The sequence below is a fragment of the Battus philenor genome, unplaced genomic scaffold, assembly GCF_028537555.1.
Source record: "Battus philenor isolate CCGP_79_NKW_IND1 unplaced genomic scaffold, ilBatPhil1.0.hap1 SCAF_5, whole genome shotgun sequence".
NCBI classification, from domain to species: Eukaryota; Metazoa; Arthropoda; class Insecta; order Lepidoptera; family Papilionidae; genus Battus; species Battus philenor.
In genome coordinates, this window is record NW_027181715.1 from 10,032,698 (window position 1) to 10,053,268 (window position 20,571).

Here is a 20,571-nt window from a genome sequence, read left to right on the forward strand (position 1 = left end):
CTAACATTGCAGATTTGCCTAAGTCGGTTTAATAAAACACTATTTAATTAGTATTTTGAATAGAACTACATAAATAAAAATCCTTAAATTACAACGTTGAAGAAAGTGCGAAAAAAATTAAATCCAGAGACATTTAATTTTCGAAAATAATATTTCGACAAAGAAAACGAAACAATTACATTTTCGATTATTAAAAAATATATTCAGATTATAATCTAGCGGCAGTCCTTAACCCACATCCGTAGCGTAAAAAAATTGTGGGAGCGACCCACTTTGTTATTCACGCCGACGATGTTTGTCGTAACGAGCGCTCTACGCTCGGCGAGATACAGCCGGTCGGCCCTTCACCAGCCATTGTAGTCGAAAAGTTTCCTCACATTGTTTATACACGAAACTTTTACACTTTTCATAAGGTAATATCGCCTACATGCACGAAGCAGTTCTATTTGATTGACTTCGCGTTAAAGAAAACTGTTCTGCATTTAAAAAAAATATCGTCGTTATAGTCATCATTTCAGCAGTGGGACGGCCATTGATGAACATATATCTCCTTAATATATTTCGGATAAGATCGATTGTTATTACCAATATTAACAACCGCATCAACAATCAACATTAATAAACCTATTACATTCCCTATACATAGACATCAACGTTTTCCTAATTAGGGAAGCTTTCTCCAACAAGGTTTTACGTAGACAACTGGTTTTGCATGTTATCTTTTGATTTACTTTCCTACGCTGCTGTTTTCTCAACAATATTTTCCACCGCTATTATAGCGCATTAATGACGGCATTATTCACACATATTTAAGTGATACTTACACTACATAATGCGGTATTACCGTGAGTTTCAAATAACAAAATCTTGAGCGACGTAACAATTCCTTTTGACTTTCATCTTTTAGCTTAGCAGTTCTACTAGATACATGTACAAAACTAATTTCTAGCCTTTTCGAAAATCATTTATAATTTTTCTTCAATGGTAAGTATTTATTTATATGAACTGAAGAAAAAGAAAGAAGAATTAGTTAAACAAAGTCGAAAGTTTTAGGCAGTAATAAATTGTTAATGGGCATTATAGTTACGATTATAGTTTTTGGTATATGTGTAATTAATTAATTATTTTAACACACGTACTTTTAACACTGATTTTTTATTACTATAGTAATAATACATTATAAGTTTTCAGAAATACGTATTTTATACTGACGATAAATTCAGATAAGTACCTTGAAATTATTTACTTAAAAAGACGAGACACAATGTGTTTTATTAATTATCTCTGATTGACAGAGATTCTATTCTATCTATTTTTATCTCCAAGAATTCTGTTCTAAAATTTCACACGTGCTTTCTTAATTCAAAAAAATGTACAGAGAAATTTCCTACGCGTTGTTAACGAAGTTAATCAAATAGACATAAGTGGGCTTATTAAGACACTATTGACTAAACTGATTAAGGGGACCGCCCACACAATACGCACTTCCGGCGATTTATACAACCGGCCCGACTATTCTTTGGAATGTCTAACATTATTATGAATGGTACATTGCCATTCGCTAAACTTTTGTCAATGAATGTAGTGTCGGCGAGTTAGGGCGCCACGTGGCTCGCCCACGCCCACGAGTGCCGATGAGAGGCGGCCCGGAAGTGTTGATTTGTCCGCCTTAAGTACCGCTGTATTGGCCGCGGTGTAAGCGTGAGGCGTTAAGTGTTTACATCGCCAATATTTTTTATGGCAAAACCGAATACACGCTATGAACATATAAGTGAGAATTCCGACCAATTAAAATCCATCCCTTATAAAAGCGATGAAAATGTATTGATGAAACCTGTATGGTTTTTTGTTTTCTACCGATAACACATCAGTACGTTTTTTATCATATTTTGTCATCTGCATTTACTACTTACGCTAAAAATTGTCGACTTCTTAACAAAATACTTCTTTAACATCAATGGCATTTATGATACTCATTTAATACCATTCATTATAATTCATAATATTTATATAATTAAATTCAAATGTGAGTACATTTGCTATTCCGGTAACAGCAAATGTGGTTCTGTTCATTTATACTATATTTTTACCACAAACGTTATTGCGATGGTTTTCATAAAGTATTATTAAAAGTTTTAAGAATTGGCATAAATTTATACTTTGAAATCCAAATATAGATTATGAAGCATAAATAATAAGTATAAAAGCGTGCGTGTAGATTGAAAATTTTTTTAACCGCGTAGTTATTCTTTAACTTGAAGCCAACATAATTTGTACCGACGTGTGAGTTGTAAACAATTGCGTGACCCGCGCGAGCAACCCACGCGGTCGTATAATAGTGTTGATTTGGCTGTATCGAGCATGAATTTTTCAATTAACATTCTTTAGCCTACTAAATAGATATAAGATCTTTTAAATTAACATTGTTTTTTTTTCTAAAACTACTTGTCATAAAAGTATAAATAAAACCTTACGAAGCGGTATTTTAATTCTTACAGTGTTTGTAGTAGTGGTGTTTTATTACAATTATCGTAAGTGTAGCTCTAATGTTTATTGTCATTATTGTCTTAAGAGTAAGATGTCTTTTGGTTGGTAAGCCAACCGCGTAGACTTCTAATACAACCGGCTGAAAGTGACCTGCATTTGGAGTTTCCCGACGACATTGTAAATATCGTCTGTCCTTGTTATATCACTTACCAGTCTGTGGTCTCCGCTTCACCCAAACAGCGGGCATCTGGTCTACGCGCTACGTGGCCATTTAATAAACACAGGGTTTATGTTAAAAAGATTAGCACAGATCTCCAGTTTCAAGGGCCTTTGTTTACAGACAATTCATGGGTTGCCCGTTATGCGACCTGCAAGATTGATGTTCTTGGTTGGTCCGCCGAGTTTATTTACTGTGAAGAGATCAGGGCTAAGCGTCTTTGGCGGATTGCCACCTCAAACATGGTGAAACTGTTAATATCAACGTATAAACGGCATTTGTTAAATGTTAATGAAAAAAATAACCTGAATCATACTCACGGTTCATGCCATGATAGAGATTATAATGTTTTGTTTTATAAGCACATGTAAACGTGTAAAGCTCCCAGCTACGAAGACTTCAAACAGAATATATTTGTATTAACTTTCTATATCCTAAGTTACATACATAAAGCTATGTTGATGTTAAGTAAGTTAGTTTAACTCTATGGCTTAATTACAAGCATTTTTGGAAATGGAGGACTGCGTCATGATAGTGTAATTTTGAGAAGAATATTTTTTAGAACTTACTAATTTGTATTAATATTTGTTATAGTTTATTTTTGCCTAGACAGTTTCTAAAAAGGTTTTACTTTCGATTTTTAATTTTGACGTCAAGTAAACGAGTTAGTATTAAAGTTTTGTATTATGTTATATATTTTATACAATATGTGGTCAGGAATATTATTGTAACATAATCACATAACAACAGTTTGCATTATATGTAAATAACAAAAATATTTTAGACCTCGAGAAGCACCAAAAGCACCATTGTCATGTTACTCAAGTCAAGCTCAAAATTGCATTGCTTAAAATGGAGAGGAGAGATGTGGCTCAAAAGAAAACTTGACCCAAAATTCTAATTTTCCACTGTCAAAGCTTTGCAACAGAAATTTGACACAGTTGACGACTCACTTACGTAATTTAGGACGGTGTTTTTTTTAATAGTATTACAAAATAAAAGTTTCAAAGTTTTATAATCTAAATACTTGTTTTTCCTTTTTTAATTTAGTCGTTAAATTAAACGCATTCAAAATATACAGGTTTATTGGTGCCTTTAAACGTTGACTCGTATGTAGTATTTACTGTCAATAGATGTGTTGTGTACCTTATCCAATTAACAATGGTTTCCGAAATAAGCAATAATAAATGACAATGTTGTAAGAAAAAGCGTTTTCAGAATTCGGATTACTAAATTTCAAAATTAATTTTCAATATTATTTACCTGTCCTATACCCAGTAGAAAAAAATAATTATCCAAAGTGACCACTATATATATGTTTAGAATTAGATGAGAATGCTTATATGTGCATCTATAACCAATAACACTGTATTGGTAATTATACAAATGTAAAATAAAAAGAAATGAAAAAATCGGCGAGAAAATGTTGGAGCAAAATAAAATATATCAATGAAGTAGCGGCGCGTGGGTGGGCCAGTGACGAGGGCGAAGGAGTTCAAATCAAGGACGCGCTTATTGACAGCTTCATTAGGAATACAAAGGCGGCCTGCAAGCCATTGATTAAAAACAGACGCTCCGATGTAAAAATAATCATTTGCTTCTTTATATCAAGCGAATTACATTTATATACAGGTTGATCGATTATAGGTATGAAAACTTTAGTGATGAATAAAGTCAATTAAAATACAGCACATGCTGATCTAAAACCAATGGTTTTAGAAATAATAAATAACGCAGTGATATCTATTATAGTAAGAAAAGCGAAAAAAAGAAAAGCGTTTTTTAAAGTCAAATTCGTTCAAATTAAAAATATACATCGTTTACTATCTATCCCTGCATATTATACTGCCAGAGGTTATTAGCCTATCGCATTCCAATAGTTTCAGAATGATCACTTTATACCCGTTCAAGCTAAACACCTATAGCCATTACATAATGTTAGAAATAATTCAGTCTGTGTTATATCAGTTATTATAAAAGTGTTCGTTCACAAATACTGTAATTTTTTTTCTGATCAAAACCATATCATTAAATTAAGACGTATAATTTCGTCATTAATTATTGATGTATCAGATGTTTTAGAATTCAAATTAATTAACAAAAAAAATATTCTCACTATATTTCAGATGTTTTGATTTGCTTTTTTATCAGCAAGAGGCGAGCCGAGAAGACTTCATGCAAAACCTTGTAATTATTTTGTTTAATTATCGTATTTCTTATTTAAACTTTTACATTTCGGTATCGGCGCATAAATCAATTATACTTCGAGCGATAAATCTTAAAGTGAATTACTGACGGTTGTAAACTATTCTAAAGTGGAAGCGGTTGTTTTGGAGTCCACAAATAACCAAGAAAGAAACAAACAAATTATAAAATTAACTTTAGAGTTTTCGTTTTGAGTATTTTGAAACATCTATATGTATAAACTATTTAGTATTATTTGCAGTTACGTCTTTTAAATTCCTTAGTGTTTTCAGTGGAATTGTCTGAACCACGTTATCTCCATTCTCCAGGAGCTCAAGATTTAACAACGTACCTCTGCTCATTTATTCTTACTTTTATAAATACTTTGGCTCCATTGTGCTAAGGAAAGATGACACTATAGAGAGACTTATTGGATTAGATAGAAAGAATGGTTCAAAATCCATACGTCACCCAGAAATGGCTGGAAGAATCAGGTAAGGGCCCTTACGTAATTACCCGTGAATGGATGCGAGCTGGAGAGTCCAATGCTACTCAGTACCGGTCGTGCCAGAGGGTCGCTCTAGCATTTGAATAAGTCGCGTTCAAGTCATCTTTTATGGGTCATAATGAAATGGATCGACACGATCGAACAGGAGACTCACAGTGTATATATTACATAATTACGTTTGCTAAGTGTTTAGCCTTACTTCAAATTGTTCTTCAGAAAATAAAAACATTTGGCAAATAATCGGATCTGTATCTGGAATATAAACACTCCATTACGCGGCAATGATAAAGCCAGTTATTTCCGGTTATAATTTTAAACGGCTTGACATTTCGGGTTCGGAACACCGTTATATTACGCCAAGTAACCTTTTCGCGACCGCCAGGAGAAATTGGCTTTGAATGGTAATTAAAAATAAAAAGTTTTTTTTTAATTCTTTAGAACACCGCTACCTGCCTGGCTCGCTTTAAATAAAATATTTTATGGAACTCTTTCTCTATATTCATAGCGTACCTGAGTTAAGTCTTATAAAAGCAAATATAATAGAGGAATACTAAATAGCTCCGGGTTTTCTTGTTTTAACGGTGTTGAGAAATAAAAAAATCCATTGACCTGTGTACGCATGTGAAATTTACTATTAAATAACAAATCATAATTTCTTTTCATTTCATTATGGCCATAGATAATGACTTTAAAGCGAAATATTCAAATGGCGGAGGCTTAGGGTGGCCCTTCGCCACTACTGGTGTACTGCGTAGTATTGGATACAGCATTTTATACCACCATCATCAATATTTCAGCTACAGGTTGTCCACTAGGATCGTTTGGGCACAGCCTTCAGATGATCTAGCAGATCTAGCAATTCTGTACAACTTGTGGGCTTCCCACTACCACTTCAACTTGAAAATCTACTGGGCTTTACCGATCACATTTGGTCGTGAACTAATTTTCGCATGATTTAATCTGTTAAAGAAATTCTGAGCAAAGCCCTCTACATAATTTTTTATTAAGCCAGTTTGTTGCATATGTTTTCAAATCCATTTAATTAATGAGCAATACAAGACCTACTAATTACACGATAATTGTTAATTAATAAAAGTATCAACAGTCGTTCTATAGCCGAGCTTCGATGCGATGTATCCCTGCTGGTAGACGTCAAGTGGGCGAACTGGTGGGTCCCATTTATACACGTAATGAATGAACCGAGCTATTACATTTGACGCTGTTGATTTACATATACGAGTATTACGATAACGCTCACTCTAATTGCTAACACATGTAACTTTATATTATCAAACAGGTTTCGCCTTTTGTTATTAAATTGTTTATAACAAAATAAAAAGACACTATTACGAAGTTTTTATTAGTCATTTCGTGAGATAAATTCGTTAATAGCTCATTAAGTTCATTGTTAAAAAATTTCAAATATTATATTTTTTCAGTATTGCCAAATCAAATTATATTTTTGGAATGATCGGTTATAGCTTTAGCACCTTTAACCAATCACCCTGTATATATTTGCTAGCTACTACTATATTAGACAACGTGTATATGTCGTCTACAACATGTGACTTGGAATGTCACTCAATTTATCTTCCGAGTAGCTGTAAAAATACTTGTGAAGCAAGTCCGGCTTCCCGTAGAGAACGGTTAATGTGATAAATGCAGTATTAAGCAAACGAATGAGAAGATTAAATGAGCAATCTCATTTGAAACTACTTCGCTGCGGTCAATAAAAATTAGTGAATATCCGGTTTATAAGCAGGACATCCACGGGGATAAACATTTAACGTAACAATTGATGCAATTGGCGCGTCATGGAATTACCGAGAGAAATCTTTAGACGTCAGACGCGACCACGAAAAAAAGGAATTAGACTCAATTAGTGGCGCCAATGCGGCACGCTCGCTTCGACCGTATTTGCTTTTAATTTCTTTCATAATTAAAACCCGGTACTCAAACTATTGAGGTTTGTCTAGCCAGTGTTTTTATTTGCTTACTAGTATTTATACATATAAAACAGTTTACAACTCAAACCAATTTTCCTTCATAAAATAAGTTAACAAATTATATAAAAAAAATTACATAATTTGTGACTTCCACTTCCGTTCTATGATTTTCGAAAAATATAAGCTGAAGCATTTTATTATAAGTTTTCATTTGTACGAGAAACAAATGAAAACTTGTTAAAAATTGAAGAATAAATTATATTGTATTATTACACCTTGTGCTGAATTTTAAACAAAGTATAAAGTTATAAATAGTTTATTGTTTTTCTAAATAATTTACGCATTTTGTATTCTGTAAATTCATTGTGTGAAGCAGTGGATTTACTCCTCTCTGGAACGCTGCTTCCAATTCCGGCATCTTAAAACCGTATTCCACGAAGTTTTTCTTTTATTTTTTGTTAATAAATGAAAGTCATAATACACACCTGTCACAACCAAATACTCTGTTGCACGTTTGGCGAAGTGTGCTAACGCGTTGTCCTCATGAAGGTGGACTTTACTAGAATGTTGTTTATTACAATGTACACCTCTGTTGTCACCGTTTACTTGTTTTCGAGAAAAATTATTGCATGATAACCTGTCCGACCAAAGAACAAGTCGATGTTTTTACTCATGTTTTTTCTTTTTTGTAGCAATCCTTTAAACCTTTTTTGTGAAAATTGTCTCAACGTCTCAAGAAAAATAGACACAAGTAAATAGAGTAATTTGTCGATAAACAACAAAAACCATTTAGTTTATTAACAAAATATAAAACGTAATAATTGAACATGTATTTCGGCTTAGTATAAATGTATGTTATATGTTATTCCATGAAGAATGTAACGTTACTTAAAAAGGCCTCTCATTACTACATTACGCTCTTTGGGTATAGCAATCGTGATGGTGTGATTATTACATGTAACTTCTTATTAACAAGTCGGAAATGCTCTCTTAGAATGAAAGACATTAATCTTTGACGCGCCCTTCCGCCTCCCTAATTAACCGCCTCGGATACCCAGCACCGAGCCGTGGACACCTCATTACTCATTCCAAAAATAGAATGCTCTCTAGTGGCTTTAAAACAACTTAGATTATTACATTTCAAATTCTCGCGATTGTAGTCTCAGAGGTGCGGTTTAAACATCAACTAATTATTTCCTTAGGGTAAAGACACAAATTTTCCTCCTAACTGAAGGTATTAATATTACTATATATTTATCTAACTATGATAAGCACGTATTGGCATTCAGATCTTCATCACTTTTTAGGTAGCAATCTCCTGAAGGCGTTAGTCATAAATCTATTTACAGAAACTTAGGTATAAATTAAATATTTTCTTGATGTAATCACGAGAGATTGCCTGTTTATTGCCAATACTGGTGATTTATTTATCAAATTATACACATCGACATTTACATCTTCATCTGATTTAAGAAGGTAAAGCGACAGAGCCGCTTTTTGTAAATATTTACATAAACAAAATTGTTTACTATTTTCTTGGGATAATCCAATATTGCCTGTTTACTGCAATATATGCAATATTCACTACTATTCACACATTGTGCAAGTTAACGTATTTGCATTCACATCTTCACCGAGTTCAAATTCTATAACGCGAGAGGCGCTCATCGTAAATCTTTTTATAGAAACTAAGCCATCAACTAATTATTTCCCAAACATATTTACAAGATTATCACCCCTAGAAAATAATTACTTAATAGTTAGTTCAGTATCTGTAAAGAAACTTACAAAGAACATCTCCAGCGCTCGACCATCAGAAAACCGGTAATCAAATTCGGATTGAGACATATTAAAATCAATTGTTGCTTACTATCTATCCTGGCAGACTTTGTACTGCCAGAAGTAATTGACCCGTCACATCCTAATAAATAAAATTAATTAATGTTACATATTTCAGTCATCACTTTATAAAAGGGGATTGGAAATAGATCAAAAAGCTTTTAACCTTTTGCTAACAAATGAGATAGCACTTCTTTAAATTACTTACGCTTGTAACCAATCATCCTATATACTTTATAATGCTTAAAAATGTAACTAATCCTTAATAATGGTAACGCGAATTCAGCGAACTTTACCTACAAATCCCATTAGGTTGCACCAATTATAAATCCTTTATAATTTAAACGACAGCCGGAATGAGGAAACAAATGGAGATTACGTCATACTTTAAACTTTTCCCCCTAGCATATTCATAACTAATCTTCGCAATTTAATATGTAAAAGGATTCTTAAATAAAATTGTCTGAATTTTTTAAATTATAAATATTGAAATTTACTCTTTTCGTGTAATTGAGAACAAATCTCCGCAGAAACATCATGTTCTTATTAAAATTACGTAGTTTTTATAACAGTTTACGGATAACAAATTTTCATGTTAGTAGTTACGCCCACCTATCTCTGATTTCAAATGTAATCAGACAACCATAACGCCTGCTAACTTGTACGACCTATGCGCCCACGACCCTCACGGAGGCCCAACCGTGAAGAGCGTCTTACGTAATATAAACAGCATTATGAAATATCTCGTAAAGGTTCCACGTTTAACACTTGTCACTTGAGACAGATGTTGTGAAATTCTTTGAAATTAACATTAAAGTAAAACAAACACGAAAAGGTACTTTTGCTTATCACATTATACTCGTGATCACCTCTCAAGGTTTTGATTGGTAAGATAATGACATGAAATAATACCGTACTATCAAATGATTCCGATCATTATATGAAAGTTAAAAAAAATGTTTAATATGATGCAACAAAATAAATGTGACGGGACCTGTCTGTGCACATAACTTATTGCTTCGTAGCTACTCTTTTGTAGTAATCCTTGTGAATTTGTAAATACAAATCTTTATATCTTTATACATATTTGCAAATCCACTACCTAAGGATTATAAGTATAGATATTAAAAAACTAACTGTTAAAATTTTATATTCATTAAATATATTAAAAACTGACACTTTTTATTATTAATAAAATTTTACAATTACATAACAAATGAAAAAAGACTTCCAGAATACCTTGAAGATTACAGATTAAATAATAAGAAAGTTAATTGTGTGTTTGTTTGTCACCGTATTGAAAAATTGCGTATTAAAATATAATACAAAAATATTTTCTTAGTAATTAATTACAGTTTATTGTTTTTATATTTTTAAACCACCTTTTGCTGCTTTCACCAACAGTTTTAAATGTCACACCTGTACTAAAATAAGAATAAACTTGTGTAAAAAGTAAAGGCGCATGTCATACATACATTACAAAAGGTTTGAGCTGAAAAATAAGCATTTTATAAACAACAAAAATAAAATATTCACAGCATAAAAGTAAATATTATTAGAATGTTATGTATGATATCATATGAAATGATTTAGAAATGAATAAAAAAAAACTTGGATTTATAGATCGCTGGCGATTATGAAGTATAATAGTTAAAAATTATGAGATTATTGTTTTTAGTGTTAAGTCATTACTTACAGTGGTAAATCTTAAAATTATCTCAAAGCTTATTAAATTTAAAAATAGTCTATTTTATGTTAAACTCGATAGAGAAAATAGATTTCTCTAGAATTAATTCTAATAAAACATCTTGAAACATTTTCACCCACGCGAATTCATCCTCGCTTTCTTATAAGATAGACAAATGAATTAGTGCGAATATTGTCGTAGTACAAGCACAATGTAATTAACTCCACGTCGAGGAGATGCTTGACGAGTTTGAAACTACATTAACACAACCGCGGCATGCGGTAAATAGTTTCTTAATAGCAACCAGTTATAATTCACAAAAGCGTTACAACGCAGACAGTGGCTTCAAAGAAAAGGTTTTGGAAAATAAATTAATGATATTTTCTATTAAATTACTATATAGATTACACATTATTACCCTACATCACTTATTAACGAATACATGTTAATAATTATTCTTGTTTATGCTGAGACACACTCAAATTTCTGGAAATATCTTCTGCAGATTCGTAAATTAATCATTCGATGACCATTGACATAAAATTTTTTAATATATTTAACTATATTTTAAAACCTCACATTTTTAGTCATCCTAATAAAGACTCCATTCTAGGCGTAATTGCGCCATTTCGGGGTAGTGCCTTTTCAGTTATATGAATTTTGAAGATATTCATTGACTTCAGCGCAGAGCTTCTCGAACTTTTCGATTTCTAGTATTTTCCTGGCCATATTAACCAAATTAGGAGGTCGCTGTGCCTTTTGGGCACACGGTAAGTAAAGGGCCAAAACTCGGTTTGATCTGTTGTAATTGCCAAATTAGTATCTACTTAAGTATATACTAATCTGGCAATTTGCATCCAAATGCAGAAATAGAAAAATTTGATAAAGTACACGAAAGATTTCACGATACAACGCGGCGACAAACAATATCACATGCATTTTGTGCCTTGTAGTGCTTTCCATCATTTGCAATTAACATTATTTATAGCCATAATCATATTTCTTATTATGAACAAAATAATATACATCCACTTCGAGAATCTGCAGAAAATATAGTATATTTTGCGCAATTTAATCTTTCGAAATATTGCATCGGTTAAATATACAAGTATTTGCTACCAAAATATTGGATAAAATAGGAAATATCGATACTCATGTCAGTTTTCTAGTAATTCGTATAAAAGCTTGTTAGTACATCTTCTGCAAAAAGTATTTTTTTTATATTGTCTTATACTAAAAATAGTTTAATATTAATCTTTTAAAATCAATGTTATCTTAATCTTATTAATAAATTAGATGTAGTAACTCGTACTATTTATGAGAGCTATAAACCGTCGTAACTTTGCTTAACATTTATGATACTCTTTCAGAAATCTATACACCGAAAAAGTGAATCATAGATATAATAAATATTTAAAGGAAAAAAAGGTAATTTTCTTTCACGAGAATAATAAAAAAATGTAATCTGCCTTCCCGCATTTACATCTACTTTATGCCTTATTAAAATTTGTGGAAAAAATCCATGTTAGTCGGGCAGTGATCGTGGCAATTAATTGTTTAACTACTACTGCAAATATTTTATTGTATTTATTTGAAAATAATTATATAAATTCAAAGTATCTTTATTCAAATAGACAATTATACGCACTTATGAAGTTGCAATTATTTTAAAATTATAAGTAAGTTATCAACAGCTTGGAATGTTAATCTGTTGAAAAGAGACAGCCAGGAACCCAACAGTTGCTCTTTTAAAATGAAATTTAATGAAGTTTGATGTACAAATTTTAATACCAATCATGTAAATGAGTCAACAAATCAAATGCCACACATTTCTATGAACTTTTGAATTGAAAGTTTATTAAATAATACAATTTCAATTTTAAATTTAAAACTTCAAAAAATAAAGTATAAAATACCTTGTGTCCATTTATTATACTTCTATATGCCTACATTTAGACCTTTGATGGATTTGTCAAGGTTTTGAAGACAAGACGTTGACGTTACGGATTTACTTTCATTTCTTGTAATTTTATATTATTTAATGTATTTATTAACAGCATGTGTTGAAATTGACCTTGAGCTGAGCGATAACAGAGGCTGCTGTCTTGTATTATAAACAACACAAAACATAACAAAGGTCATAACGTAAACTTACGGTGCTAATCGAAAATAAATTTTATTTATAATCTGTATACTTTCGTTTAACAGCGAGCGCTAGCGTGCCTCGAGCAGACAGTTTGGCGTCGACACCCACGCACTGTGAGCCTCGTACTGTATAATATATTTATGATATCCTACTTTATTATCATATTTACTCTGGAGTCATGGCCGTCTAACTTTTTATCGAACATTGATATAAGATAACATATAATATCAGAAACATTAATAAAACAGTTATACAGAATTATTGGAAATTGGATGAATATCTCATTTGCTGTCAATAAATAAATCTATCTAAAAGTCATTGGTGACGGAAGTAATAAATAACGTAATGATATTTATAGTAAAAGAAAGCGTTTTCAAAATTCGGATTACTACATATTAAACTTGATTATAGTTTACGTATTTTGTTATTATTGGCAGACATTGCACTGCCAAAAGTTATTAGCCGCATTCTAGTAGAGTTTTAGAGTGATCACTTTATACAGGTTAATTGTTAATATCCACAATGTAATAATCAATCTCCTTCTGTAATACCTTTCCGGCCTTACAGTTTAATATCTGTTTATATAATATCTGTTTTAGTTTAATTAATTAAAATATCTTTAGCGATATTGGCATTTTTCTTCCAAAATTTTACGAGATTATTTTAAAAACTAAGAGGAAAATCGCATGTCATGATGATTCAGCTAATACGGCTTTTCACAACGTGTCTTACCGCGTAGTCAAATCAATAGATTTTGGCAAACGAAGGTAGCAAAACTCCATAGGGATTAATTAAGCCCACTCAAATATGTTCATTGTTAGCCCTACTCATATAGCCCTACTTATAATACAAATTTATAAAATAATTATAAAGACATTTTAGGATAAAACGTCAGAGGTTTATTTAAATCTCAGACAATATTGTTGTTTTTGTCATACTTCTTGGCCCCATCTTGCTTATTTGAACTGTGAAGGAAGCAGAGATTTTTGTGCAAAGAACATATGTTATATAAAGTTCAGCAGATGCAAAGTGCCTACTTAATTACTAATGTTTGCTGTAGTACAGCTAACAATGGAACGTTTAGTTTTCGTGTCAAGAACTAAATGGATTACGGGTTAAGAACTTTAGAACACTGGTAAAAGTGATTTGAAAGACTGTAATGTTTACGATAACTTATATAGTAACACAAATAAGTAAATCATTATTTTTTTATTTTGTTTTGTTAAACTACCGACAATATTATTTACTATTAGCTGACCCACTTCACGAGGTCCGCACTATCTTTTGTGGATGTAATTTCATAGCCCAGTTTTATAACCACCATACCTGCATAACTTGCGAATAAATTTTCTAAAAACCGTTCTAAGCTAACGCCTACTTTAAATTCTACCTTACAACGAACTGTAGAAATACTAAGTGACAAATTTTTAATCATATAATACATACGTTTATAAATACATAAGGATAAACTTCAAAAAATAGTTTTACGAGAAAATGGCTTTTTAGATTCCTTTTCCTAAACCTACGCTTTCGTCGTCTAGACGGAAGCTGCAATTGATATGATGAGCGTATGAGATGACCGTACAGAGAATCAACACAGTCCCTATCCCGAACTATCCCGGTTACGTGGGCGTGCCCATCGCCCACGTGGCGTCGCGGAAGGAAAAGCACAGGACTAATTTATGATAGCTCGCTTAGAACATAAATTTACAAGGCAAATGAATACTTAGTGGAGTGGTAATAAATCGCAACCGTACGTTCCGTATCTCAGAGGGATCGGTAGACAAGGCAGGTGCAAACCAAAGATGAACTGAGGTTGTGAGATTCTTTAAAATAATTTCTGAGGGATTTCATTTGGGACCGTTTGTTTATTTTTTACCTCGCTTCTCCTTCATTTCATTATTTTTAATTTGTATACTCTGCGTTATCCTCGAGATTCACCTTTCGTCGGAATAATTTGAATTTATAAAATTATATTAAGGAATATTTACACATCTACAAAAAAAGAAATATATTACAATTATCCAATAAACAGTCGAATTAAGAACCTTTTGCAAATAAATAAAAATTTATTTATTAATGTTGTGATTTTTTTAATATGAATTTATATATACAAATTTAAAAGTGGCCAAATAATGTATGATAGAGTGTAACTAAAGAATGTAGTGCGCGACGAATTCCTGTCGGCAGTCATTTGCGACCGGACAAATCACGATTTCGCACTCGCAACTGCGTCTCAGTCGGATGGACGAATGGTTCGGCCAATAGGCGTCTCCCCAAATACTAGCAAGGACACTTCTATCTACCGATGTGCCGCACTCCGTCGCGGGTGTGATGCGACGAAATCGCTGTCGTCCGGCAACCCACGTGCGCCCACGCTTCGGTCCATCTAACGATATTTAGAACAAATCTCGCTCGCCATTTGCAGCAATCTACTTCTGTCGGCTATGTCGTCCTGGTATTGACTTATGACCATTATTACGCTCGACTGCGGATGGAAGCGATAACAGGCGTTTATAGGACTTATGATGCAATAAATTAAATTTTGTTTTACTTCCCGGGCCGAGCGTCAACAAGATATGTTTGTGTATACTCTTTTGAAAGGTACCGACCATGATAATTTAGTGGCTACATGAGATTTTATTCTTCTTATCACTTTTTATACAAAGGATTTGTAAGTTACAGTTTTTTTAAGAAATAGCCTAACTTTTTTGAAACAAGGGAATTCACTGATTAATTAATTGCCTTGCTTGGGAAACCTCCTCATAACGCGCTATAAGGAATAACGAGAAGAACGATATTTTAAATAAACACTAAAACGTGTTTTGTACTGATATTACATTTATTTTGTGCTTATGTGTATATCAACAAAATATATCTAGAGCAATGTCCATAAGCTTGCCGAAGGTAAGCCTTCCATATACCTCACAATACCGCGACGAGGCACCGAACCTAAACGTTAACCGATTGTGAGTCAGGCGGCATTCCTGACCTTATTGCATCATTAAACCCGGTATCCATCCGACGGATAAGCGTTCAACGCTCCTCGCCTGTGATATATCTTCATATGTGTTTATCGTATAAACTCTAGATCAAACAAGTGCACTATATGCGAGCGTACGTGTAGGTGAACAGTCTTAGAATAGGAATGACACCACGCGGATTGAGTCAAAAAGGAAATGGCGCATGAGTTATTTCTAATTTCAGTCTGTTTCAATCTTTACAAAGCTGCTCTTTACTGCGTATTACTTTTATGTCATCTCGTTACTGTATACCTAATTATAGAATGAATTCATATGAATTGTAATAAATATTAAAAGAAAACGCGACTAAATATTTAACAATACCACTATGGAATTTTTCAAATTATTTTTTTATATATTAATCTATACACTTCCTTAGCACGAGTTCGAGTAATTAAAATTATTAGCTGATTTTTGGTTAGCGCCAAAACTTCTAATTCAAGTAATATTCTTTTATTTCCATTAATAATTAATATATTTCAGCGATTATGTATACGGGGTGGTTAATTATAGAGGTAAAAGTTTTAAAGGACTGCATCTATAGCTCTTTTGCTGTCAAATAATGTATGGTACACCCGGTCTAAAAATCAACGGTTTCTGAAATAAAACTTATTGTTCATTATTTGTACAGCCAGTAGTTACTGGCCTGACATTGCAAAAGAAAAATAATGTGTGAACTTCGGAGTGATTATTGATTAAAATGTTCAGAGATTTTGCTAACAAGTGACAATTCACCGCTCCAAAACTTTTATACCTTTAACCAATCACCCTGTACAAGTTAGTAAGTAGTGTAGTAAATATTTTATCTGTCAAATAACATATACTCTCCTTTGTCCTTAATCAGGTATAAATTTTACATTTGAATTTTACTTGGAAATGGTCATTCAATAACAGACAACAGTTGTGTGGTGACAATGAAATTCTGCGAACTTCGCAATTGATATTCTTATATTGCATTCTCGAGTGATGGGTGTAATAATACTCTGGATTAATACAGTTTTTTTACTCTACGTTCTTAGTTTAGCCTTATATATACAAAAGTCAACTTTGTTGTACTTCACTTAGATTTAAATGATTTGATTTTTCCTCAACACCTGATTTACTAATCAGGTAAATCAGTAATCAGGTAAATATGTAAATAATATAATAGGTCATTAACACTTAAAGCAATGATTTTAACATACAAAAGTGTTAAATACATCGCTGTTTCCCAAGGGTCCCAAAATCATTGTGTCTATATTTGTATATATATTTATATGTATATATATATATATATATATATGTATATATATATATATTTCTATGTATATGTATATATATATACATATACATAGAAATATATATATATATATATAAATATATATGTGATATTACACAACATAAAGGAAGCTGCGCCCCATCCTCTGGAAACTTGTTAGTGAGCAGTGGCAATCCAATAAAATTAATGCACAAAGTGGAATACATAAGATTGTACCGGGAACCAAACCTGCGATCTACAATGCAAGTCTCAGCCCTCTACAATTCTCTCAATGAGTGTATATTAAAAGAGAGAAAATACAAAATAATATTATCGTCGTCGTCATATCATCCGTAAGACGTCCTCTACTAAATATAGGTAGGATATTTCTAATATACTTAATTTTTTGCCTTTTATTTATTTTCTCTGTCTTTGTGTAGAACAAAGATTTAAAATAAGTAAACTATCAAATAACTGTACTGACGAATTGTTTCATTTTGTATAATTTTCAGAAAATCGCAATCAAATTATAATAATATTAACGTAAATAGCAAATAGCGAATTACAATTCGTGTTTGTCAGCTTAATGTCTTTAATAATTTGTCTAGTATAAATTGTTTATATCCGAACAATAAGTATTATGCATGACTTCGCTTGCAACTTAATTAAAATTTATATGAGTGAAGAAATGTATACCGTATTACAATACAATTTTATAGTGACTGTTGCGAGAATTACCATTGATGCAAAAAAAAAATAATTATAGATCTATTTCTTATAATTTAAAATAAGCGCGTTATGTTACAGATTTAAAGTTTTTACATCTATTTCCTATCATAATGATAGTAAGTATATAAATTGATCACTCTGAATTTATATGTTATTTTTACTATTGGAAAGCGACGGGTTTCTGCTTCTATTAGTAAAACAAACTCTGCAGTAACAGTTAACTTATATAATTAATATTGATACTTAGATAATTAATTTGACTATGTAGTAATCCGAATTTTTAAACCGCTTTTCTTACTATATTATCTTTAATTTTTAAAACCATTGTTTTTTAGACATCATCGTGTACTCGTACAAGTAACGCACACACAACAAAAAATTATTATAAATGTTAAAGTTAGAAACACCAGCTAGACTAACTGGTATTTCTAATATTTACGATGTTAACTTGCAGCAGCGGCAAGTGACATACTTTTCTGTTGGAACTAGTGATACGTAACCATTCATTATTATCGATAAATAATGGAAACATTTATTTTCTAATCTCTGCTTTCCAACTGTCAACTTTTTTGAAACGACAGCTTAAGATAAAATATATTTACTTAGTTTCAGTTACATTATGATATTACCACACAAAAATCTATGAAAAATATAAAGAATTAAGTGACTTATTATATATTCTTTATTGGTTTAATGACCATAAATTAATTTGTTATTTATATAATTGTGAATAACAATTAAACCTAACAATAACGAAAACTTTCTTTGCTTTCACCCATTTTGTTAGAAATTTATGGGGTGATCAATGTCGAGCACAAGACTCAGTCTCTGAAAAATGCAAGCAATGTTTCCATAAACGCAGCTAGCTGTACATGGCACATCTGCGATAAGAGGGTTGCTATGACGGAGTCAAGGTCTCATGAAGTCTCTTTTAAGAATTGGGCTAAAATGGGATATCCTTGATATACATAAAGGTTTTATTGCGCACCTACCACAAAGCACTCGTGGCTCTACCCATAAATCTGTTCATAAAATAACTTTATCTAAACTCTGTCTATTGTTAAACTGAAAATAAACTTACCGGTACGGTAACCAGCATTGGACAGGTAGGTAGCGAAGGTGTTGGTCTCATGGGTGGCCTGCCACATGGGCGAGGAGCAGTTGTCATTATTTGTGTACACATTGTGATTGTGTACATACACGCCCGTCAGAAGAGAGCTCCTACGAAAATGTAAACATAATTTTAAAAATTTTCTTTAAAAGTCAAAAAACGGTAACAACCATTCACTTGTGAATTTACATTTTTTACTGTTAATAAAATAGATTCGTTTTCAGAGAGGATTTATAAATTTAAAAATTAATTTTGAAATTTAGGGAGTTGAATAATTAAAGAACAATTCATTATGAGGTGGCTATATATATTTTACAAACAGGATATTACCGAGAAGGGCAACACATTGGTGTGGTTGTATAAGCATGTCTGAATTCAGCTCCTGCACTTCTAATGGCTTTCATAGTCCTTGGCATAAAATTAAGGCTGCCCAATTCAACATCCTGATCATCGGTCAGTATCAGAATAATGTTTGGTTTCTTTTCCCTCGGCTGAGGATACGGGATGTACCCATTGCTTTGCCATTTATTGGACATTTTAGCTTTCATCCTCGTCATATTTTCTCTTACAGGCACGTGCGTTCTTTCTGGTTTGTTTTGATTGATTATTTTTCTTCTTTCCTGTGAATTTTTCTCCAAACTACTCTTGTTCCAATGTTTATCTGGTCTGCGGGCTTTTTCTTCATTCCTCAAACTGAAGGGATCTGTACGGTTAAAGATGTGGTATTCCTCAGAAGAATGGGCTTCAGGTCCTTTCCTTCTGTCCCGTCTAATTTCATGCTCCCTTTCCCAAAACCTACGTCTATCACCGCGATATCTGGAGCTGTTTCTATGTCTTATATATCTTCTTTCCGATATATCAGTCAAGGTACCGTTAAAAGTAGTCCTGTTACGATTGTTTTCTTTATTTCTTAATTCTTTTGCTCTTATTGCATCGTCATCTTCAAATGAATCTCGCTTAGCAGTTATAAGCAAAAAGTTCCACGTCAATAATAACGGTACTATTTTCAGATTCATGTTTATTTGTTAGCAATGTCACTAAATTTTCAATTTCAAACAGATTAGTGTGAAAATTGACTTTTCGAACACTACTATTTATGTGGTGTCGGTTTGCAACAGGAGTAATAATATTCTCTTAAGTTGTAGCCCCATCTTGATCTGTTACCTGAAACAAAGAATACATATATTAAATAAATTTCAAACCAATATTTGAGACTATTACTACACTCAAATTTATTACTGAAAAATTGTCATTTGCTCGTAACTGAATTGTCATTTCCAGTATGATTTCTAGTAAGAAGATTTCCATTTAGAAGCAGCTTGCGTCCAATGTCTTCTGACAGTCTTAATATGGTCAACTGTTCAACTTGCGTATGGGCGTCATACGCTTCGCATGAAGGTCCGTGGTCTCCGCCCCAGAACCTTAGCGCCCTAGCAGCCGTCTGTTCTGCATACTAT

General features: G+C 32.3%; 1 protein-coding gene across 1 annotated transcript in view; it reads right to left on the reverse strand.

The window, feature by feature from the left end:
- Sulf1 (Extracellular sulfatase Sulf1) overlaps positions 1-20,571 on the reverse strand; it is a 96,905-nt gene that overhangs the window by 31,208 nt on the left and 45,126 nt on the right. The window contains exons 2-3 of the mRNA XM_068772467.1: positions 19,445-20,278; positions 19,085-19,224 (exon numbers count right to left, since the gene is read on the reverse strand). Coding sequence (XP_068628568.1) covers positions 19,085-19,224; positions 19,445-20,130 — 826 coding nt within the window. The 5' untranslated portion in view covers positions 20,131-20,278. The remainder of the gene's footprint in view (positions 1-19,084; positions 19,225-19,444; positions 20,279-20,571) is intronic.